The sequence below is a fragment of the Acipenser ruthenus genome, chromosome 34 (genome assembly GCF_902713425.1).
Source record: "Acipenser ruthenus chromosome 34, fAciRut3.2 maternal haplotype, whole genome shotgun sequence".
Lineage (NCBI taxonomy): Eukaryota > Metazoa > Chordata > Actinopteri > Acipenseriformes > Acipenseridae > Acipenser > Acipenser ruthenus.
Genome location: NC_081222.1, coordinates 3,596,463 through 3,621,004, shown reverse-complemented (window position 1 = coordinate 3,621,004; position 24,542 = coordinate 3,596,463). Strand labels below are relative to the sequence as shown.

The window sequence follows — 24,542 nt, the reverse complement described above, 5'->3', positions numbered from 1 at the left end:
GAGCTCCTGTGAAGCTGCTTGCTGTTCTGCAGAGCTCCTGTGAAGCTGCTTGCTGTTCTGCAGAGCTCCGGTGAAGCTGCTTGCTGCTCTGCAGAGCTGCTGTGAAGCTGCTTGCTCCCCTGCAGAGCTCCTGTGAAGCTGCTTGGTCCTCCGCAGAGCACCTGTGAAGCTGCTTGCTGTTCTGCAGAGCTCCGGTGAAGCTGCTTGCTGCTCTGCAGAGCTGCTGTGAAGCTGCTTGCTCCCCTGCAGAGCTCCTGTGAAGCTGCTTGGTCCTCCGCAGAGCTCCTGTGAAGCTGCTTGCTGTTCTGCAGAGCTGCTGTGAAGCTGCTTGCTCCCCTGCAGAGCTCCTGTGAAGCTGCTTGCTGCTCTGCAGAGCTGCTGTGAAGCTGCTTGCTCCCCTGCAGAGCTCCTGTGAAGCTGCTTACTCCTCCACAGAGCACCTGTGAAGCTGCTTGCTGTTCTGCAGAGCTCCGGTGAAGCTGCTTGCTGCTCTGCAGAGCTCCTGTGAAGCTGCTTGCTCCCCTGCAGAGCTCCTGTGAAGCTGCTTACTCCTCCACAGAGCTCATGTGAAGCTGTGCTGCTACTCCGCAAAGCTCCTGTGAAGCTGCTTGCTCCCCTGCAGAGCTCCTGTGAAGCTGTGCTGCTCCGCAGAGCTCCTGTGAAGCTGTGCTCCTCTGCAGAGCTCCTGTGAAGCTGCTTGCTGTTCTGCAGAGCTCCTGTGAAGCTGCTTGCTCCCCTGCAGAGCTCCTGTGAAGCTGCTTGGTCCTCCGCAGAGCTCCTGTGAAGCTGCTTACTCCCCTGCAGAGCTCCTGTGAAGCTGCTTGCTCCCCTGCAGAGCTCCTGTGAAGCTGCTTACTCCTCCACAGAGCTCATGTGAAGCTGTGCTGCTACTCCGCAAAGCTCCTGTGAAGCTGCTTGCTCCCCTGCAGAGCTCCTGTGAAGCTGTGCTGCTCTGCAGAGCTCCTGTGAAGCTGTGCTCCTCCGCAGAGCTCCTGTGAAACTGCTTGCTGCTCTGCAGAGCACCTGTGAAGCTGCTTGGTCCTCCGCAGAGCTCCTGTGAAGCTGCTTGCTCCCTACAGAGCTCCGCTCCGCTCCCCTGTGCTGCTCCGCAGAGCTCCTGTGAAGCTGCTTGGTCCTCCACAGAGCTGCTGTGAAGCTGCTTGCTCCCCTGCAGAGCTCCGCTCCGCTCCCCTGTGCTGCTCAGCTCTGCAATGCCGCGCAGCGCTAATCAGCAGGCAGCAGGAGATTGCACTGCTCGACAATAAAGCAAAATTGGACGGATTTGTTTATTTTTAATGGTGCAATAACATATCTGATTTAGCAAACCACAAATATATAGACAAGTATATAAGTTTGTTTTTTTTACTTGTTTTGAGTTGTAATTGGTGTGTTTTTCTTTTAAGAAAAAAATTGCGCTAGTGACATTTTAAGAGTAAATAGCTTTGATTCGGGACCATATTGTCCTTTCACTGTGCTGAGAGAGTACGTCTGGTGATATGTATACTGGATATAAAACGTCTGCTTGAATATTGGGTATTTCTTTGACTTTATTGTATGAAAAGTGATCTATGGCTATTATGTTGAGAGGCAGGTGTTGTGATGCTTGCAGGCAGGTGTTGTGATGCTTGCAGGCAGGTGTTGTGATGCTTGCAGGCAGTATTGCACATTTTTATTCACGGCACAGGATTTTCAGTTGGGGTTCCCTATTTAAAACTGCTTTTAAAAGGGGCTCCCCAAACAAGTCTCAAACACTTTGGTAGAAGGAAGAAAGAAAGAAAGAAAGAAAGAAAGAAAGAAAGAAAGTTGCATTCAAGCAGGCTATAAAAACACAAATCCCTTCTAAAGATAAAGGGAACAGACACTTCTCAATCACGGTTTGCAAAGATCATCAATCTGTTTCCAAGAGAGACATTCACACAGGCTCATATGTTATCTGTACAGCTGCTTTGTTGAGGTAAGCGAAGGGTTAAGCCCCCCCCCCCTCCCCTGTTGTTGTGAGCGGATATTGCAGTGTGAGGTGGCTGGGAGCCAGAACTCTATAATCTCATCAACTCTCTTTATTACATTTTCCTGCGCTGGCTTCTTTATTAAAATATCCCAGCATCCTTTGCTCTGACTCGCTGCATATTGGCTGGAGAGCAACTGAGCAAATGCACAGGACCTGTGCGCTGTGCGGCTCCTAGTATTATTATTATTATTATTATTATTATTATTATTATTATTATTATTATTATTTTTGTTACTGTTGTAAGGGTTGTTGTTAGGTGTGTGTGGTACAGTGTTTACAACACTAGTCTTCTCTCACAAAAGTTTACCACTGTACTTTTGAACATTTATTTTGCAGTTTTCCCATGCTTTTCCCATAGTTATACTCTGCGTTTACCATAGTTTACCCTGGTTTGCATGTTTATCAATATGCTTTACCATGCCTCACTATTCTTCACAATGCTTACCTCTGCTTTATCATGCTTTCCCTATGCTTTATTACACTGTAAAGCATAGGCAAGCATTGTACAGCCCAGAGACGTATAGTACAACACTGGAACGCATTGGAAAATTACTTTGCAAAATTAGTGTGGTAATCCCGAGCCATTGCAACATTTATAACATTCTTCTGGGGGTGGGGGGCAAATCTGTTGCCGTTTTTTTTTCTCCTTTTGTGCCAGTTCTGTGAGTCAGTAACTTTCACCAGTGACTTGTGTGTGTCACATAAAAAATATATATATTTTGTATGTCTGTCCTAAATCAAGAAACCTCCTGAAAAACATTCATCTTTAAATAAATAGCATGCAGTACAGCCCTAATAATATTGTAATAATTGTAAGTTGCCCTGGATAAGGGTGTCTGCTAATAAATAAATAAATAATAATAATAATACAGAGACTGGGGGCTGCTTTGCACATTTCCTATGGCAACAGGGCAGAAGAGGACAGCCGCCCCAGTTCTTAAATACACATTTCAGAAACTTTTAAAACTGTTTGTGGGAACTCAGCGGGGTGCAAGAAGTTGCTCTGCCAGGACTTTGTAAAAACAGACATGCACAGGACAGTATATCATGGATAGGAAACTTACCATGGTCCAATTATACACGCCGGGGTATGAACATCTACACGTTGTGTGAACGGGTATTTTCTTAACAGATACTGTGCAGTCATGGATAGAAGGTGGCATTTCGGATAATCGTGGTTGAATAATTTTAAACTACGATGAGCAGATGTCCCAGTTTGACTGGGACAGTCCCCTTGTGACCAGTCCCAAAATGGTGTCCCAAAAGGTGCCAGACAGCACCCCTTATGTAAAACAACCAGTAATCACATTAAAATATGGGTCCAGAATAATATTTTCCATATTGGTTACTGTACTAAATAAAAATATGCCAAATGATAGAAGTTAATGGTAAAAATCCCGATGGTATGGTTATAACATGTAGTTAAAGGAGGTCATGAATTGGAAAGGGAAGGTGCAGCGGCTGTGCAGCACTCAGAGGTTGTTGTTTGTTTAATATGAAAACGGTGATTGTGATCAAAGCACTGCATTCAAATAAGCATGCTTTTAAAACTAGTTTTAATCTATGTGTCCCGGTACTGAGATATGGAACCCTGGTGGCCCTGTTTTAAACCCAACACAGTGCATTCATGTATGAAAACACACTCACATGTAAAATCTAATATTACACACGCATGCATTTATATACAGCAGTGTGCACATTTATTAGAGCACCCCATTGCTTCTGTAGTTTTGATTGGTTGTGCAAAACCACTGGAACTGAAAATCTTGCAAAAATGTAAAAATAGGCAAATTAGTGATTGTCTAATTTAATTGATGACTTTAATCAGCCACACATGCAATTAATTAAAAATGGTAAGAGAAAAGGAACACAGCCACAAACGATAAAAAGCATGAGACTTTTTAGAAGTTGTTTTAGATGCCTAATTAAAGCACAAAGTGGTCTAACATTTTCACCCATGAGTCCCTATTGTTTCTGTCACTGATTACTGACCGTACATGTAAATTCTCACGCCCAGAGGTTTTCGTGCAGGTAGGTATATAAAGGATATAAATGACACATCATCTTGAGGTGTTTGAATAAATGTGCACACTGCTGTAGGTACATGCATGGCCATTGATCACATGTGATGCTGTATTAAAGTTCCTGCTGTTATTTCATAAATGTAACCCATGAATTGACATACTGCTTGTGCAACACAAAATGTCACATGTCTCCGATATGCCACTGCGTCCTGTGTATAAGGATCCCTAGCACAGTGTGTGTCTCAGTCAGCTATCAGCTGTGTGCCTGTGTAAAGATAACACGACTCGGTCTCCAGTCCTCCCAAACGCAATTTCCTGTTTCTGAGATTCTCATATCCTGTGAGTGCAGGGGGGCAGGAGAGCGGCCGTTGCCACGGTAACCGGGGATGCGAGGAGCGGTAATGATGATCTCTCGGCTGTTGTGTTGCGTTTTTTTTTTTTTTTTTTTTTGTTCCTCTTCTTCTTTTATTATTACAGATTTAATAAAGACGGGACTAGCAGTGAGGCAAGTCATGAAACATTTATTAGCCGGCTCTAATTAAATTGTTGTTTGAGATGCAGGGAGCCGGGCGAGGGAGATTATCGGATATTATGCAAAGCAGCAATATAACTACGCAAAGCGGGGAGGAAAAAAATATATTCTCCTATTCTTCCAAGAAAAACTGCGGCGGTGGAGCAGGGAGGGGAGGGCGATCAACGATTGAGAACTGAATCTACACAGACGCGATAGTAATCGCTACAGAGAAACCAAAAGACAAACGAGCAAACAGGAATAAACAACCAAATATTGAATTAAAGTATACTGGAACTAGGGGTGTGCTGATACTCATACTCGCAATTACCTTTGAGATATTTATCATTTATCATTTATGTGTTGATTTCAAGCAAAAGCTGTCCTTCCCTCACCTTTACAATTGAGTACCAATCAACGGCAATTAACTAACACAGTGAGTGTTTTAAAAGCCGATTGCAAGTGAACTGTCCTCTCATCCGGGGCGCTGATGTTTTTACTGCCGTACGGCCGTACCGAGGCCTTAAACGGATAATGAAAATGTCATTGAATGCATTTATTGAATACCTGTCGATAAATACTGCTTATAGGGAACTATGGGCACTGTCATGAGTACTGTGAACAGGGTATCCTTTTGAATGTTGAGAAATCCTTTGGGGTTGATTTCTCATAAGTTGTTTATAGAAAACAGGTGGGAATCAATCACAAAATACAGCACTTGCGTTATATAGCGCCTTTCTATGGCGGCATTCAAACAAACATTCCCAAGACATGCTTTATACATGTTTTTAATTGTTACTTTGAGATGAAGTGTTATGCCTGACGTTGAATTCACTTACTTACAAAACAAGATAACTTTAGCCAAGGTGTTACAGTCTATAGCTTTACTCCAGGAAGCAATAGAACATGTAACCTGGCGTGGAGCAACCTCCACACCTCACCCTCTCTTAACTGGAGTCCCCCAAGGGTCAGTCTTGGGTCCTCTCCTGTTCTCTCTCTACACCCGCTCCCTGGGCCCCCTCATCGCATCCTATGGTTTCTCATACCATTTCTATGCTGATGATGCTCAGATTTTCCTCTCCTTCCCCACCTCTGACTCCACCATCTCCTCCCGTATCTCTACCTGTCTGTCTGCTATTTCCTCCTGGATGCACTCGCATCACCTCAAACTCAACCTCTCTAAATCTGACCTCCTTTTCTTTCCCTCCTCCTCCCCCTCCTCTGATCTCTCTATCTGTTCCTCTGGAATCTACCACACTCTCTCCCTCTTCCTCTGCTAAGAACCTCGGAGTCACCCTGGACCCCTGCCTCTCTTATTCCCAGCACATCTCCACTCTGGCACGCACTTGCCGATTCTTCCTGAGCAACATCCGAAGAATCCGACCCTTCCTCACTAACTACGCTACCCACCTCCTGGTCCAGGCCCTGGTACTCTCCCGCCTAGACTACTGCAACTCCCTCCTGGCTGGCCTCCCTGCGTCCGCCACCCGTCTGCTCCAGCTCATCCAGAACTCTGCTGCCCGCCTGGTGTTCTCTCTGCCTCGCTTCGCCCACGATACTCCACTACTCCGCTCACTCCACTGGCTCCCGATCACCGCTCGCATCCAGTTCAAGACTCTTGTACTAGCCTACAGATGCCTTGACCAGACTGCACCCAGCTACCTCCAGACCCTCATCTCTCCTTACACCCCCACTCGACCTCTCCGCTCCGCCTGCACTAGAAGACTGGCTCTACCTCCGCTACGCTCCCCTGCCTCCAGAGCCCGCTCCTTCTCCACCCTTGCTCCGCAGTGGTGGAATGACCTTCCTACAGATGTCAGGACTGCCCAGTCCCTGACCACATTCCGGCGCCTCCTTAAGACTCACCTCTTCAAACAGCACCTGTAGAACTCCTCTGTTTGTATCCTGGGACACTATCACCCTTCATTTAAATGTGCTTTATTTTGCTCTTATCTGCCCCCTATTTTACTGCATTTAATCCTGTACTTCAGAATACTGTAATCTGCCTAGTGTTTAACCTGTAGTATTTTGTATTTAATCATATCCTGATGTAACCATCACTATTTAATCATATCCTGATGTAACTATCACTATTATCTGCTGTATTATTGAATTGTGGTTTGTCACACTTGTACTTTGCTTGAACAAAAGTTATTGTATTTCTTGCTCTTATTGTATTACTTGTATTGTAACACTTGAAATGTATTTGCTTACGATTGTAAGTCGGCCTGGATAAGGGCGTCTGCTAAGAAATAAATAATAATAATAATAATAATAATAATACTTCTATCGCGTTGTCTCTGGAATATCTGATTTATATTTTCTGTTATCATTACATTTCAAAATGATTGATTTATTTACGTTTGTTTGTCTGAAAATAATCGTAGCAGTCCACTGAAAGAGTTAACTTGCTTTAGGACAGGTGCGCTTATCAGTGACATCTCTCAGCCCTGCTTTATTTTCCATTCGGTTATTGAGTAATAATGGAACGGCTGACCTCCATAGAAAGCAATGGGAAGAGCAGCGTCCGCTTGTAAAGAGCCACGCAGGCTGGGGTGGGCAGGGAGTGTGTTCCTGTGCATGTTGGAAAGAGTCAGGAGCTGCTGAGGAGGTGGGCTGATTTGGTTTGCCTGCCAGTTAACGGCTCAGCGTAATATCTCCTCTAGCGAAAAGGGCAGAAATATCGCAGCCACACTCCAAGTGACGAGTCCTGATTCAGTGTGCAGACAGATCCTCCCACACGATAGAGCAGACATGCTATCCCAGCACCAAGCCCCCGAGGCCCGATCAGAACAACACCCCAGCCTCCCCTTCAGACAGCTTCTACACTCACGGGGGTAATTAAACCAAGGCTTCAGAGCCATCATTAGCACACCAGCATCCTCATTGCTAGCTTGGAAACTAATTCCTTCCCTCTTTTCGTTTTATTACCAAACGTATTTCAGGAGTTAGATGTTAGATATCCCTTTAGTAAACCTACAGCCTGAGGTGTGGCATATTCATACTGCCCTGTTATAGTTAATGTATAGTGACCAATCTACCTGGACACGAATCGCAGAAATGTGTCGGAGTTTTAACTGTATGTTTGTAGATATCATTTGCTAAGCGTGTGCATCTCATTACACAAAACAGCAGCTTCTGATCATAACCGCACTTTATGATCAAGATTTTAATCTTCCAAAACACATCCAAAGACCAGAAGTGGAGCCCTGCGGCTGCAGTGTAACGCAGTGTTACCCAAACCAAATGAAATCCAGGAAAGAAGCTCGGAAACAAATAAAATGAAAGAAATACTCTTGTGCTTTGCCCGTTGTTCATTCTTGATTATCTGTGATGTCAGGGGATCCATTGAGGCTGTGATAATTAGCACAGCAATTAGAGACAGCTCAACACCCCCCCTCCTCACACACGCACACACACGCCAGCTTTTTATTCAGCTATAATAATAAAAAAGCGCTGTTAAAAATCTCAGTCGTGCCCGCTGTCAACTGCGTCCTAAGCACCTGCTACATGTAGCACATACTTTTGCTGTCCCTTCCAAGCATCAATGCTACAAAACAAGGAACACAAAGGAGGCACCCATTTGGTTCTGTGGGAACTTTGAGAACAGATTATATTTGTTTTGTAACATTAAATAGTGTTAGTGTTACCTTCCTTATTTCATTTTACTTTCACAAAAAAAACGCATTTTGCTAAATCCGGGTGAATTTGTCCACTGTGTATAAGCATGGCTCTTTCTGTAAACTATTTAATCTATATCTACAGAACACTCAATACTGTACTGCTGAATTCAATACGAAATGTAGAGGTTTCAATGACAAACGTTTAGTCTAGTATTTTTTAAAGTCAACTTTAGTATTTCTCAGTGTATCCTGTATTAAAGTTATAAAGCACAGTGAAAGCATGGTAAAGCATCGGTAAGCATTGTAAACCACAGACAGGTATGGTAAAAAAGCATGGCAAACCAGGGTAAACTATGGTAAATGCATAGTATAACCAGGGGAAATACATGGTAAAACTGCAAAAACACCATGCAAAAACAATGGTAAACTTCTATAAGGGGTGCAACGTATTGCTGCAAATATAAAACGTGTAGCATTATGTAACAGTCAGCAGTGATTATGCTCCAAGTGTCACAGTTTTCACCAGTGCTTTAATATTGAATATAGAAAATCACAGAGGACGGAGCCACCTGACAAAACACACCCCACTAGCAACAGCCCCCCGCGTGGCGCGGCACAAAGCGACAGGGCGGGTAATTGATTAAGAGCGGCGAGGGATAATCACAGATAAACGGATTCACGTCACCTGGGGCATCAATCTCACTGCGTGGAAACGAGGTTTGGAGGGAAATATGATTACAAAGCAGACAGTGAAGAACGAGCGGCTATTAACAGCGTTTCTGAACTCTAAAGAGAAGCACGAGACGACTTGTTAGAGACGACAAGATTGATGCCTCTTATTAGCCTTCGCACTTGTTTTTACTATTGTTTTTATATTTAATTGGGGATTCCACAAGCAGAGGAAGCATATATGGAAGCTACTGTAAATCAAGGGCAGTACATCAGGTCTAGAAACAAAAACGCTGTCCCTTTTCCTTCCTAATGCGCTGCAGCTGTTTATATTGTCAGCGAGTCAAAGAAGATGTCAGAATTATCTTCTTTTGTTAAAATCTCTAACATCTTAGATATCTTCAATGCAAGTCTGTAACTGCTGTACAGAGGCCTAGGCAATGGTAATGCACCAGTGCAGGCATTTCCAAGCTCTGAAATCTTCTTTGGAGAAAATATTCCGTGCAATCGCCACCTGACCAAATTCTGTTTTGACTAACTGAACGTCTCTCCCTCCCGGGCTCCTAATAACCTGTTTTTATTAAAAAAATCCAGCCCTGCTTTTGTATTAGTTAGTATATATATTAAACATTTCATGTCTGCGGCCCAGAGACACCACGCTCCTCGCTGACAGCGATTCTGTCACCCTCCCGCCGAGCCTGGCTGTTTAAATAAATGTTTCTTTAATGTCTCCCTGCTGTTTCTTTTCAATCTGGGCTGCCACGGAGGCCTAAGTTATGCGCGCGGTAGGCCCCGAAGCCCCAGACTACAGTAATTCTCACACCGGGAGCCAGGCCTTTTGCCCTGGGGCAGGCGGGGCCCTGCTTATTGCAGTGGGACCAGCCCTGCTGTGATTCCACTCTGGTGGCTGCGCAAATCAAAAATGAAGGAAAAAGAAGGCTGAGAGAGAGAGAGAAAGAGACAGACACAGAGAGAGCGACAGAGAGACAGAGGAAGAGAAAGAGAGAGAGTGAGTCTTGAATTCCAAGCCTTGCAATTCTTTTTCAACCTTCCTGCAACTTCAATACAATCATTCACCCATTAGAGCTGAAGATAAAACTATTGAAAAAGTCAAGCAGACAAATGTTTCGCTCGCTGCTGTCAATATCTTCTCTCAGGCGCACGCTGAAACATCTGTCTGCTTAACTTTGTTAATAGTTTCACCTTCAATCTCCAACCCCCAGGGGCTTGAAGAGAGCAGCCTAATACCCTCAAGCCACAGCTGATTTGTTTTAAGCAGTTTACAGTACCCGGGAATCTGGGAATTGTGTTTCAGGATAATCCCGGACGGGTGATCGATGCAATCAATCAATCAATCAATCAATCAATCAATCAATCAATCAATCTTTATTTGTTATATAGTGCCATTCATGATAATCTCCTCAAAGAGCTTTACAGATAAAAATAACCACAACAACAAAATGCAGGATAACTGCTACAATAGTGCAGTCATTATTCACAAAGACTTCGAGATGAAACATTCAAAATGGAGCAAGACGGCATTTTCACAAATACTGACACCTCTTAACGCATAACAGCATTCTTGAAATTAGCTTCAGCTCAGAAGCACAAGTTCAGATTCAGTGTCTAATGAGCTGCTTTGTATCGTCGCTCCAGAAAAAAGACGATTCCTCAATCACTGAACAATAGAATTTACAGAAATGATTTTTTACAGACTCCGGACAACTGCAGTTATTGAGGAATACCGGGTATGAGAGTGTGAGAGAGGCCTGCGTGAGTGGGAGTAGGGTGACGGGGTTTTGTGTCAGCAAGGGAGAGATTTGTCAGACTAACGTCGATTTTGACCAAAAACAAAAATCAAGAGCAGCGTTAAACCTCACTGCAACACGGGGCGAGAATCTGTCTGGATGTGCTTTAATTTAACCACAATAATCACCGCACTGTACATAAAAGATTGTAGAACTGTGCATGAATAGAGTTCTTAAATAATGTGCAGTATGTGACTGTATCTAGTGTGTAAAAGCACCTGCTCCTCCAGCCTCCTCCCTCCCTGTAGTTCAGGACCTGGCTGCTCTCGTCCCTGGCTGTGGGAGGGAGTTTGCTGGCTGTCTGTTTGCTTGTCCGCTCTGCTGGTTGTGATGGAGTGTCCTGGGCGTGTTTGAAGTTGATTGAGAGCTGAGACGGGGGCTGTGTTCTTCTCTGTCAGGACCCAGTAGAGGTGCAGGATCACAGAGACAGTGAGAGACACACTCTCCCAGGCCAGGACTCTCTCCCACACAGTCTCGCAGATACAGGGCTCTCACTGCTCTGTTGTTAGTTTAGTTTCAATATGATTTGATATTAGAACTAGGCTGCCTCCTTTTCCACGTTTGTTTTTCAGGGGGTTTCCAAATACCGTAATAAATACCTCACTGTTTCCTATTTGACTGCGGTTCTTCAATGGAACACTGTGAAACCTGCTAATCATACAACAGCTTTGGCCACTTTTAGTTTCTGAGTCGTTTCTGACCAGCTGAGCTGACGACAAGCCCTGATTGAGTGGGGCGGAGATATCCAGAGTTGGTAACACTTTACATTAAGTGTCTCTAATTACTGTGTATTTACACAGTAGTTACTCAGTAAATACATGTGTACTTACACATAATTACAATGTTATTATGCATAGTTACAGTGTACTTAATGTGGAAATATGTAGGTACACAATTGTATCAGAAAAGGGTTAGGGTTAGTGAGGTTAGGTTTAGAGTTAGGTTAGGGTTATATCATGCAAAAAAGTGACACATCAAGTATATTGTAACTATGTATAATAGCATTGTAATTATGTGTAAGTACACATGTATTTACTAAGTAGCTACTATAAATACATAGTAAGCAAAGAAACTTAATGTAAAGTGTTACTCTGAAGTCAGCACTAGGAAAGCATCACGTTTGATCAACACTCTTTTCTTTGCTGTGATTTTCCTTAGCTTGGATATCTCTCTCCTCCCCGGCCGCAACTGAAAATCCCTGCATTGAGTAGCAAAGTCCCTGCAACTCGGAACACCATTAACGGCTTCATGACGTTTTGAGGGCAGCTCAATAGTAAATATGTTACTCTAAAAGGTGAGCGAATTCTCTCAGTATTTTGTGAGGTATTGTTTACAGTCATCTGAGTGAAATAACCACATCCCTCCAGGAGCGTTCATGTAGCATGTAGTAATTAAACACCTGAGGTCGGAGAATTTCTTTCCTTAGATCAAGCAACGCGGTGTAATTTGTATCTGTGCGAAAAAGCAACTTTAACCTAACCAGCCTCATCAAACCGTCCCAAGAGCAACGTTTGCAAACTGCAGTGTTTCCCGAACACCATCCGATATCCAGTCGTTCTTGAACGACTACTTGAGTGATCTGGCGTGATCTTGACATGTTCGTGGAGGTTGTAATGCATCGTGGGATTGTAAAGACAGAACTTAGCGAGGGCTGCTATTCGGAGGATAGTTGCTTTGAATCGTCAGCAACCCTGCAGACGCCCTCGTAGTCGGCTCGCTGCAATAAACGCTCACTTAACTGAAATCCTGCCATTTCTTGCAAACCTCTTTGCCTCGCGGAGGACCAGTGTTTGAAGCTTTTACTTTCATTGCAATTTCTTCCCACTTCTTTTTTGTTTGATTCGTTATGTTATTTTTCAGTTTACAGAAGAATAATATATCCTTGGTTATTTCTACGTCATTGATTAATATTTCTACCTCATTTTGGGTCAATATATTTAGTTTTTTCACTTCTTTAGCTTGCATTTTCAACAAGCAGTGCATTTATCGTTTGATTTACAATAAAAATATCATTAATATCTAGGCTACTCCATGTGTTTCCCAACAAAGCCCTGAAGAAGCTCTTCAAAGCCTAATGCTGCACGTGAACATCATGCACAAGCTGCACTTTGACGTGGGGGTTTGGGAAACGCACGTCAAGAGAGACTGGAAGCAGCTGCACGGTCATCGAGACAGGTACATTTGAAGCCCTGTTTCACGCACCTCATTGCAAACATAAGAAAGCTAGCTTGGTTTTCATTTGTGGGACACGTATGTCCCTTGTACCTTTAAAGAGTTAAAGGAAGGTCTCTCTTACTTCTCGTAGTCGTGTTTGCAGTAGAGCTGGCGATTGCGGCAGTAGCACGTCCCAGACAGTGTCTGCAGACACACGGCGCACTTCACGCAGGACTCGTGCCAGGACCGCTCGTTGACCCGCAGCAGGAAGCGGTCCGCGATTGGAGCGTCGCAGCCGGCACAGAGCTCCCGCCCCTCTGGGAAAGAGAGAGGGGAGAACACACAGCCGTCAGGGGCGGGCAATACAAACACGACATACAAGAAGCTGTGCTCGAATCCTGAAAGCAATAAGAGAACCGCATGCAGTGATTAATAGGAGACACAGGGATTGGAAGTTCCAAAGGCTGCCAAGAGGATAATCCCAGCAGACTTGGCAAGCAAGCCGCAACCGCTGTGTCTCCTCCGAGTCATGTGATTATGCTAATCCCCTGAGGTCGCTTTCTTTCTTCCTTTGATCCGTCACTGTTTAAAACAGTTGAATAAACCCAGGGTTAGAGAGCTGCAGTTGAACTCCTTCTCACTCCATTCATTGACTGGGCAGACTTGCTTTACAGACCAGCCATAAAACTGTGCAGCGGTTAAATAGGTCCTCTAAACTAAAGACAGGTCATTGTTATTCAGAAATACAGGCTCTTGAGCCAGGCTGCAGGGGTCTGCAGTTCAAACCTTTGCAGCTCTTACAAAAATGCTCGGAGCGATTTCCTTACCGAAAGCCAGGGCCGAGGGAGCTTGTTGTAAACACGATCGAGTCTCCTCCGTTTTCATTCCGTCCAGGAGTCCACGAGCACTCGACTAAACAGAGGGAAAAACAAATACTTTTATATATTAACATTACTCGCATGCGTGAAACCTTGTTATCAATCTCCTCTCAGCGGCTGATGAGTTAATAATACTGACACTCGACCACAGAGCTTGCTCTTCAGTTGAATGGTAAAACGTTAGTTAACATTTGAAGTGATCTGGGTCTACCGCGACCCTCCTAATTACTGTCTTATTAATATATTAGAGAGATACTTCTATGTGTACTGTTTTTGACTTATTTTATTATTCATAAATCAGGTAGAGTTGTATGCTGGCTCATTAAGGGTAGTGGGAAAAAAATTGTTATGTTGAGTCACTAGATAAATGATCTCAGGATATAGACATAGCAAATTATTATTATTATTATTATTATTATTATTATTATTATTATTATTATTATTATTATTATTATTATTATTATTTTTCCTCAATCTACACTTGCATACCACAACTCTACACAGTATCCAGTGTAATCGACTGAGCTGGTATAAAATTATAAAATGAAATAAAGAGTCAGTCTGCTTGTGATGCTGTTGTTTTGCGACTCTCCTGACCCTCTCTGAGACCCCTAGTCACCACAGCCCCTGAAACGCAAGATTACCCACAGAAGGTGTCCCACCCGATAACAATAATAGAATAATAATAATAATAATAATAATAATAATAATAATAATAATAATAATAATTATTATTATATCTGTCGCGCTATGCCGAGAGAGACGCTCTACATCTCACTCACCGACATGAATAATTTAACATGTGCTAGTGGAGCCGGGGTGGGGGGCGTTGTGCTGCATAATTATTAATCAAAAACACCTACAGCTCAGCACAGGAACCAGCAGGGAGAGAACGTCAGGACTCTACTGCAATGTATGGTATTTATACAGCGCCTTTCATAACACAGTATCTCAGAGCGCTTTACATGTCGGTTAAGCAGTGTGGAGTAGTGGTTAGGTGCTCTGGACTCTTGACCGGAGGGTCGTGGGTTCAATCCCAGGTGTGGGACACTGCTGCTGTACCCTTGAGCAAGGTACTTTACCTAGATTGCTCCAGTAAAAACCCAACTGTATAAATGGGTAATTGTATGTAAAAATAATGTGATATCTTGTAACAATTGTAAGTTGCTCTGGATAAGGGCGTCTGCTAAGAAATAAATAAATAATAAAACAGAAAGTAGCAAATATTATAAAGTAATAATAATAATACAAAATCTAAATAAAGAAATTAATAAGAATGATAAAACATAAGATTGCTAAAATAAGCAAATAATGTTTGTAAGTCAGGTTGAAAGGTTAAACTATAAAAGTAAGTTCTTCATCTTGACTTAAAAATCTTGACCGACGCAGTGTCTCTACTAGAGACGGGCAGTGAATTCCAGAGTCTGGGGGCTTTATAACTAAACACACTTTCTCCTCTCCTTTACATTTCACCTGTGGGAGGCACAGAGCCAGCATTAGCAGACCAGCGCACAGAGGTTTATATGGAGCCAGAATCTGTCTTCGATAATTCGATGCCAAGCTGTTTAGCGCTTTAAATGTAGGGTTACCATATTTCCACAGTGAAAACCCAGGATTTTTTTTTCTTCAATTCATTGATGCCGTAGCAACTCTGAAGCAGTTAAAATAAGTATATAATAACACACTCTAAATTAAAAAATTAAACATAATCAGAATTATTAAACTAGTAATCTATAACTTTATTTTATTTTTGTATAATACATTACTGTGCTGTCAACTTGCTGAGCGCACTGCCACAGTTTTGTACAAAATAGCAAAACCGGGACAAACAATTAAGGCTGCAAACTGGGACAATGACAGTTTTCCCAGGATGTCTGGTATTTATATGTTAACAGTAAGATTTTAAAATCAATTTGAAAACGCACTGGAAGCCAGTGCAGTGAGGCCAACACAGGAGTTATATGAGCCTGTGTCTGACCCGCTCACTGCATGGCCTGTGGAGAAATACTGGACATGCTTGACCTGATGAGCGGAAAGAGGCAGTGAAGAATCCACTGTCCAAATAGTAATAATATTACTGAAGTATATACAAATAAACACACACACATTCTGCACGGGTCTGTGTATGATTGTATTGGGGATATAGATATGTAAATGCTTCATTGTTTTTCAAGTGTTCAAGGGTATAATATCCCTTTACTATTGTCAAAGATATGCATGTTAAATACAGAGGTCAGCTGTATTGCTTGTACAGCAGGATGGGTGCATTGTGAGGTTCAATTATGAAGTCTTTTCCGTGTCCACATACATTGTGCACATGCAGTCTCATCCACACTAATGCTGCATCATAAAGTAACAGATCTCTAATGGAGGTAATTAAACTTATCCTGAATGTGTAATGCACAAACCATGCATTAAAATGATATCGCTATCTAAGAGCTTCCCCCTCACAGAGCATCTCAATCCTGAACTGAACACTGCCTGCCTGCCTGCCTGCCTGCCGTTCAGTCCTGGGAAGTGGTTAAGGTGAAAATCAGCTCCTGTGTTTTTTTCTGTCCAAGACTTCACATGCGGTACTGGATTCCACTGCTTGGGAAGAGTTGGTGTGTTTTATTCAGATAACAGTTGTTAAGATTATCCCACACAATGACAATTTAACTGTACAGTTTTTGTGTTATAACCGTACGCTCCTCATTGTAGTTCCTCCACAGACTTTCAGTTATCCTATAATATTGTGTCAGCTCCCCATGGCCCCTTGTTCCATATAGCTGGAGGGGCTCTCCTGAGTGATTTTCTTAGCTGGGGGGGGGCTGGACCCCACCCGGACCCCCCCTCACTTTAACCACTGGTCCTGGGCCGCTCTCATGCAGAGATTGACCATTGCATGGTGTTTGTTTAGTCAACTGGGTCACATTAATGTCCACTGTCTGTCTGGGAGCGAGGCTTACGTTTTAAAGTTCATTAGCATGTTTTTGTTTGTTTGGTTTTTTCAGAAAAGGAAATACACCCAATAAAGTTACAAAACCACATATAAACAGCTCAGACTTTTCACTCAGGAACTTGAGAGTAGGGTTAAGTTGTTTCTTAGTCATTTTAGAATTGTAATACTGTTTCCTTTCTTTCAGGTACACATTGTGCTGCTGATGGTTTGGAGTAAATAAAGCCATTTAGTACCAATGTTCATGAGACAGGAACAACTTTCTGGGGATTGTAAACAATCTTTTTTTTAACCCTTTTTAGAATTATTGTTTTTCCCCATTCAGAAATAAATGGAGCTCATAACGACATGAGAATCTAACCCACGTTTGTATTGTGTTATTTAAAGATTTAATGAATAAGATACAAGGTCATTTCCATGAAACCATTCTAAAGAGTGTCGTTGTCTTTCTTTTTTTTTGTTTTAAGTTTATTAAAATATTTAGTTTAGATATCAAAGTGCTTTCTTACATCCCCTCATTACTGAATTATTATTGACTCTAGAATTAAGCTCTCTGTCGTGAGTGAGGCCCAAGGTAATAACCCACACAAAGGAGTCCCGTTGCTAAGGAGGGTTGTGAAGATTATTGCTGGTTTTTCCTCGTGTTGGTCAGTGTGCTGGGGAGCGGGCCACTTCCTTTAGACCTGCATACTGTGCCTCAGGCCTTTAATGATCTCTGCCTTGTCGCGGGGACAATTAGATTAAGCCTTTGACCTTCTTTCATTAAACCGCTAGAAATACCGCCTCACCCGGCCTGTGATGTCAGCAACCCCTGATTCCTCCGTCAATAAAAGGTTAGGGAATTCTCAGGGTGTATATTACATGCTTCGTTAGGAATTATAAATATTATTTTACTGGATTATATGATGGAAATTCCAGCCACTGCTGTCGTGTCCAGCTAATTGGGACGTGGGACAAATATTTACTGGCATGGGGCTAGGCACCCGGGTAGAGTTACCCAAGACCCCAGGAAAACTGGCATTGTCCCAGTTTTCAGCCTTCATTTTTTGTCCCGTCAGAAATAGTACAATTGTTCAATCATCCCGGTTTTGCTATTTTGTATTCGCATTTTTTTTTTTTTTACAGAACTGTATAAGTGCGCTCAGCAAGTTAACAGCAGAGTCATGTGTTAGGTTGTGTAAGCGCCATACATCTTAGGGATTATTTATTTAATATAATTCATATTCTCTTCGACCTCCTGGATCCTGTCTAGTGTTTAAAAACTTGATCTTGGGAGGGCCATCAGCCAAGTTTGCCTTTTAAGTTAGTCCCAGTTGTGTCATTTTAACACAGCCATTTTTATAACTGATATATATATATGTGTGTGTGTGATCTGCAATAAATACACCCAATGTTTCACTTTTATATTATGATTGTGTTATCATATACTGTTATTTTAACTGCTTCAGAGTTGCTACAGCTTCGATGTGTTGGAAAGAAAAATCCTATTTTCTCACTCTGGAAACAAGGGATACAGCAAACAGATTCATTAGGGAGTGGATAGTTGGCTTTTAAACTTCACAGTAGGGATTTGTTATGGTCGACCAGTTTCACCAGCTCCTGAACCAGTACGACAAGAATACACCAGTGCTCTGGGATTTCCCTGAGGGTGTCGACAGTCTAATGATACCAGTTGTCTCTATGATGCATGAAACACATGTTCTGGCATCCAGTTTAATTTATATAATGCTCCTCATCTCTAAAATAATCTATTGCCTTTTTTATTGCCTTTTTAAATGACCTAATCAATACTCTTGTTGAATCAAACTGATTGGCTGGTGTTGGAGAAGCAATAGAGAGAATATTGATTATTGTGTGGTTGGATTCTTTTAACTCCAGGTTGATGTTTATATGGGTCTGTAATTATATATCGATTTGTGTATTTCTACCCTTCAAAGAAATCTGTTCAAGAGTGTAATAAAGGTTTTTAGGACAGTCTATAGGATGGTAATTTGCACAAGTAACGATAAATACAATATTTACTATGGAGGTTGTTTCACTTTTTATGAAACTCCCATTGTATATATTTGATGAACTGAACTTGTCTTTTGCCACATTCTTGCCTGTTCAAATCCTATGCATCCATTGGTTAAGTGAGCGCCTCTTTAAATATTTATCGCATGCTAAACACCATGCTGTAGACTGAAGTTGTTTAACCCTTTCAGTCCTGGCGTGACCTCAACGTCCCGCCTTATCTTAGCACCGCAGGTGAACATATGGCGTCGGAAATCACGTTGGAACCTCACGGGACTCCGAGGTCCCAGTCTGAGGTTGTGTAGAAATATATGGAAAAAAAAATGTGGTCCTGTTCTCATGTATACTCAATAAAGGAGTTTATTCTTCAGTGTGACAAAAATCATTCAGGACTGGAAAGGGCTGAAGACATTACAAAAAGGATGGAAAGTAGGAAGAATGACCTTAAAATTATCAAAATTGTACAAGTGGGGCTGCATAGGCTTCCATACACGTGGAAAATAATAGACATGTACCTTTCTGCAAAATGTACCCTGTGGCAGTTCTATTAAAGGTGACTGGCTATTGCAAAATCCCCATCTCTCAGACCCATCTCCCAAAATCCCCATCTCTCAGACCCATCTCCCAAAATCCCTATCTCTCAGACCCATCTCCCAAAATCCCCATCTCTCAGACCAATCTCCCAAAATCCCCATCTCTCAGACCCGTCTCCCAAAATCCCCATCTCTCAGAACCATCTCCCAAAATCCCCACCTCTCAGACCCATCTCCCAAAATCCCTATCTCTCAGACCCGTCTCCCAAAATCCCCATCTCTCAGACCCATCTCCCAAAATCCCTATCTCTCAGACCCATCTCCCAAAATCCCCATCTCTCAGACCCGTCTCCCAAAATCCCCATCTCTCAGAACCATCTCCCAAAATCCCCATCTCTCAGACCCATCTCCCAAAATCCCTATCTCTCAGACCCATCTCCCAAAATCCCCATCTCTCAGACCCGTCTCCCAAAATCCCCATCTCTCAGAACCATCTCCCAAAATCCCCACCTCTCAGACCCATCTCCCAAAATCCCTATCCCTCAGACCCGTCTCCCAAAATCCCCATCTCTCAGACCCATCTCCCAAAATCCCTATCTCTCAGACCCGTCTCCCAAAATCCCCATCTCTCAGACCCATCTCCCAAAATCCCCACCTCTCAGAACACAGTTTGTCTAATTCCATGTCTCCATCAGCTCCGTGAAACCAGCGTTCCCAGTATCAAACTGGGGCAGGTTCCATTTGCACTCTACACCCCAATCTGCAATCGGACATTAGTCTAAAGTCAAAGCTGACCTGTATTTAATGTCATTGCTATTTATTTATAAGTCAGTTCACCAGCCTCCAATAATATATTCACAGACTTGATGTTCAGCCTGTTTGCTGTAGTCAGAGACTTAAACCCTGCTTCTCTCTAGAGTCCTTCTCATTGGACGCTCATTGGGTAACTTCCACCCTCAATGTGGAGATCAAGTTCTGCCAGCCTGCAATCCTAACTGAGGCTGACAGAGTCCCAATTCAAATGGATTTGATCTCGACTTGCTCCTGATGGAAAGGCTGATTTCAAAGTCAGTCCCAATGGCAAGTGGAAACGTAACTTGAGTTCAATTTTAAAAATGCATTTGAAACACTGACTGGGACGTTGCTTATGTTCCACGCTATAGAAACCATAGCCTCTATCTAATCACATCTGTGTTCATTTTAAAACCAAGCCGCACGTTTAATCACTGGCTGCTGTTTATTGCTTTATTGCCATACTTTCAATATACAGTGGAGACGACTGCCCTATTTACCAGGACTGTGTATTCAGGACTCTTGTCTTCATTCTGCGTCATAAACACAGAGATCAATCACGCACGCAGCTGCTCACAATGTAAAAACTACGAATGCACGCTGGGCTTACAGAGGAACAATAAAACTTAGAATAACAATGATAAAGCCCATGAAATTTCCTGTCCCGTCTTGAGTAAACAGCGCCGTGTCACCGGCAGCCGTCCTGGAGCAACCCTGCACAAGCCTGGGTAATGCTGGGCTGATACGCTAACCTGAGACCTCTGGCTGCACGTCACTTTCTTAAGCCAGCAGTGTAAGGAGTTTGGTGTGTGCTGCTTTGCGTTTTTACTTTTGTTATTGAGTTATCCCACGTTGTGTTTGTTTGTATTCACCCTTATTCAAGTTTACCACACTACAAGTATAGCAAAGTATAATAGAGGACAGTTAAAGCATGGGCAAGCATTGTAAAATAAAATAGCTAGGGATGGTAAAGCATATTAAAAAACAAACCATGGTGAACTAACCCTTATAAAAGTTTCCCATAGTAAAATGTAATAAAGCCTATTTACAGCATGGTAAAGCATGGGTAAGCACTGGAAGCATTGGGGGTACCTTACCATGTCACTGCATGTGTTCCATTCCCTGTATCGCAGGCTGTGTGCCAGGATGTGAATTTGATGTCCTGTATTATTTTACTGTGATGTTTTATATTCCAGTGTATGCTTAGTTGCCTGCATAGTTTGTGTATGATTAATTGCGTTTGTATCATGTGAATTATACCTATTTCAGTGTTTTCTTAAAAACAGTAGTATGCTTTAGGATAGCTCATGTATAATATTTTAATCAAAATCCATATCTCTAAAATAAAAAGATGCTCGATTTATTCCTAAATTATCATAGCTAATTTTGTCCAAATGAAAAATTTCTATAACAGAATTTGTACAACATGCTAATACTGGGGATTCAGTGTCCTTCAGGAAGTTAATAGCTGGACTGTATCTCGTTTAAAGAACCAGACTGCTTCTGTAGAAAGACACCTGGTAAAATCCAGAAATATTTTCAGTTGAAATCCCAGTTGGCGTAGTCTGGCTACTTCTCTAGAATCATGTGATAGCCACTGTCAAAGGAGGGTGTGACAGGTGCGCCTCACCCGGCGTGTACAGATCTGTAATGCACACCCCAAAACACCCCAAAACAAACACGACATACGCTTGGGGTCCAAGCGGTGTAGAAGGCTCTAACCTCAGAACTCTAAGGTCATGTGAGCCTAGATTGTGACGTCACGATGGGGAATTGTTTTTTTTTTTTAGAATCATATGGGCATTCTCACAGAACTGTCGTTTCATGATGCTTCAAGTTGTGGAACCCCCTATAATATCCTAATTAAAACCCTCTTCTATATACAGCAGTGCGCACATTTATTAGAACACCTCAAGACTTGTCAGTTATATCCTTTATACAGCAGACTCCCGTTAATCCGTGTTTCAATAATTCATGTTTTGATAATCTGTGTGGTTTAATACAGTACATTATCAAAATGTATTAGTGCAGAAATCATCGGATCTATGTAGAAGCGGGTATTCACAAGATTTATTAGTGTGGAAATCAGAGTATCTGTGCGGAAGCGGACGGTCATCATTGAATTGAATTAAATTGAGTAAAGTCTAGTGCAAGGCAACGGACAGTGCTGTATTGTAGTTACTGAAACCAGCGACAAGCGAGCAGAAAGCAGACTTAAGACTCTCTTATATGAAGAATATGAAGAGCAGTTATGACACTTAAAGACTCAGACTCAGCAAGATCAGTGATTAAAGCAGCTCTCTCTCAAACATCTGCAGCAACTTCATTTTACGGATATCTCACTACGAACATATTTACCAGAGCAAACGTTTACACATGTACATGCACTGTACATAAATTGAAGAGAGTAATCATGCTAATTTTGAAGCATGTATATTTCACAGATTTTTAATAAAAGTGAAATCCATGATTTACCATGCTTTCACTGTGTTTGCTACTATTTTACAATGGTAAACTTCTATAAGGATAGAACAACTTGTACAGCTAAAACGACTTGTGGAAAATGTCAACCTGTGCTTGGTTTCTGATAGTATAGTGCACAGCAGGCTAAACTCTGGAAGAAATGTGTTAAAAGTAGAGACTCCAATGTATTATCTCTGTATAAAACTGATCACGATTGAGGGACAGTGTGTGTAACATTAAAGATAGCGGTTGTATGCATTGTGGGAGTTGTTAGAAGCTTAAATAACCAAATCATCTAGTTGTGGTAACTGATCAAAACCAAGCTCTCGCTTTGGAGCAGTCAAGAACTCAATCGAGTTAGCCTGGAACTAAGAAGAATCGGGGGAGAGTTGACATAATTAACCCAGACCAACACTTTAAGCACAACCCAACCTGGAGCAGAGGACACACAGTTAAAAATGAAGTGGCAATAGACTTAGGACAATGGGAAGGAGACACTTCTTCACACAGAGAGTGGTGAGGGGATGGAATGGGTTACCTAGTCATGTTGCTGAAGGAGACTCTTCTTCACACAGAGAGTGGTGAGGGTATGGAATGGGTTACCTAGTCATGTTGCTGAAGGAGACTCTTCTTCACACAGAGAGCAGTGAGGGGATGGAATGGGTTACCTAGTCATGTTGCTGAAGGAGACTCTTCTTCACACAGAGAGCGGGGAGGGGATGGAATGGGTTACATAGTCATGTTGCTGAAGGAGACTCTTCTTCACACAGAGAGTGGTGAGGGGATGGAATGGGTTACCTAGTCATGTTGTTGAAGGAGACTCTTCTTCACACAGAGAGCAGTGAGGGGATGGAATGTGCTACCCATAGTCGTGTTGTTGAAACAGAAATGATGTAATCATTAGTTTAAGCATATGGTCACATAACTCCTAATGATTCGTATTGTGCTTTCATACGTTCATATTGTTGTGTTTGAAATGGAAACACTGGAGGCTGGAAGTGTTATCAACAGAAATAACAGGGGGTCCCCTGCAAGGCCATGGTAAATGGATATAAAATAACAGTATAAATGGACTGCTTGCAGTCCAGCCTTGAAGCGCATTAGCGAGCAGTTTAATGACTCGGGAGTGGGGCGCTTTATCAGCTCAGACCCCCACTCAGAATAATCACAGTTCCGCTTCTGCACGCCTCGACACTCAATAACGCATTGTGTATACCTTCAACTACATAGTTTAACTGTACACATGAATTATTACTGTATACTACTACTACTACTACTACTACTACTACTACTAATAATAATAATAATAATAATAATAATAATAATAATAATAATAATAATAATAATAATACATCTCAATCGTTCTCTGGCCTTTAGAAATATAGTTAAAGAGAAAATAAAACAGGTACAAATTACAAAGTCCTGTGCTGAAATAATAACAATGGCACTTAATGGGTTAATATAGTTTACAATTGTATAATGTGTTATTGTAAGGCTAATTATTATTATTATTATTATTATTATTATTATTATTATTATTATTATTATTAATAAGGTATTTGGATATCATATTCTAGATCAAATCAGATAATGTATAACTATAACTAAAATGTATTATTAGTATTAAATAACATCATAATAATAGAAGTTGTAGTTATTTTTAAATATCTTATTTAATGTAGATAATAGAGCAAAATCTCGCTAGTTATTATTAATATCATTATATATATTAAAAAAAAGCTATGCGACAAGAATCGAAACGTCAACGAGTTTACTGTCCTACTAAATATAATAATCTCATACATTGTTTGCATGACTGCATGTGACAATGGCAACGTTTTACTAATAATTATATATATATATATATATATATATATATATATATATATATATATATATATATATATATATATATATATAATGATCTATTTATCACACAATGCAGTTGTCAAATTCAATGTCTTCATTATAAATCGCCTCAATCAACGCTGCGGTGCACAAGCTTGCTATTCACAGCCGACAATTAAACGGACAACGAAACAGAGACTCGTGAAGCATTCCGCTATTTCTTTGCTGGTTGTTTTCTCGTAGGCAATCGCAAGCCAGAATGCAGCGTTTGTCAGGGCAG

General features: G+C 41.9%; 2 protein-coding genes across 2 annotated transcripts in view; one reads left to right on the top strand and one right to left on the bottom strand.

Annotated features, from left to right (window-relative positions):
- The window catches only part of LOC117968263 (LIM homeobox transcription factor 1-alpha-like), a 51,361-nt gene that overhangs the window by 21,258 nt on the left and 5,561 nt on the right, over positions 1-24,542 (bottom strand). The window contains exons 3-4 of the mRNA XM_059006857.1: positions 13,625-13,709; positions 12,940-13,114 (exon numbers count right to left, since the gene is read on the bottom strand). Coding sequence (XP_058862840.1) covers positions 12,940-13,114; positions 13,625-13,709 — 260 coding nt within the window. The remainder of the gene's footprint in view (positions 1-12,939; positions 13,115-13,624; positions 13,710-24,542) is intronic.
- Positions 4,443-6,813, top strand: LOC131705044 (uncharacterized). The gene is made up of 2 exons (XM_059007087.1): positions 4,443-5,409; positions 5,510-6,813. The coding sequence occupies exons 1-2, from the start codon at positions 5,359-5,361 to the stop codon at positions 6,428-6,430; spliced, it is 972 nt and encodes a 323-aa protein (XP_058863070.1). The 5' UTR covers positions 4,443-5,358; the 3' UTR covers positions 6,431-6,813.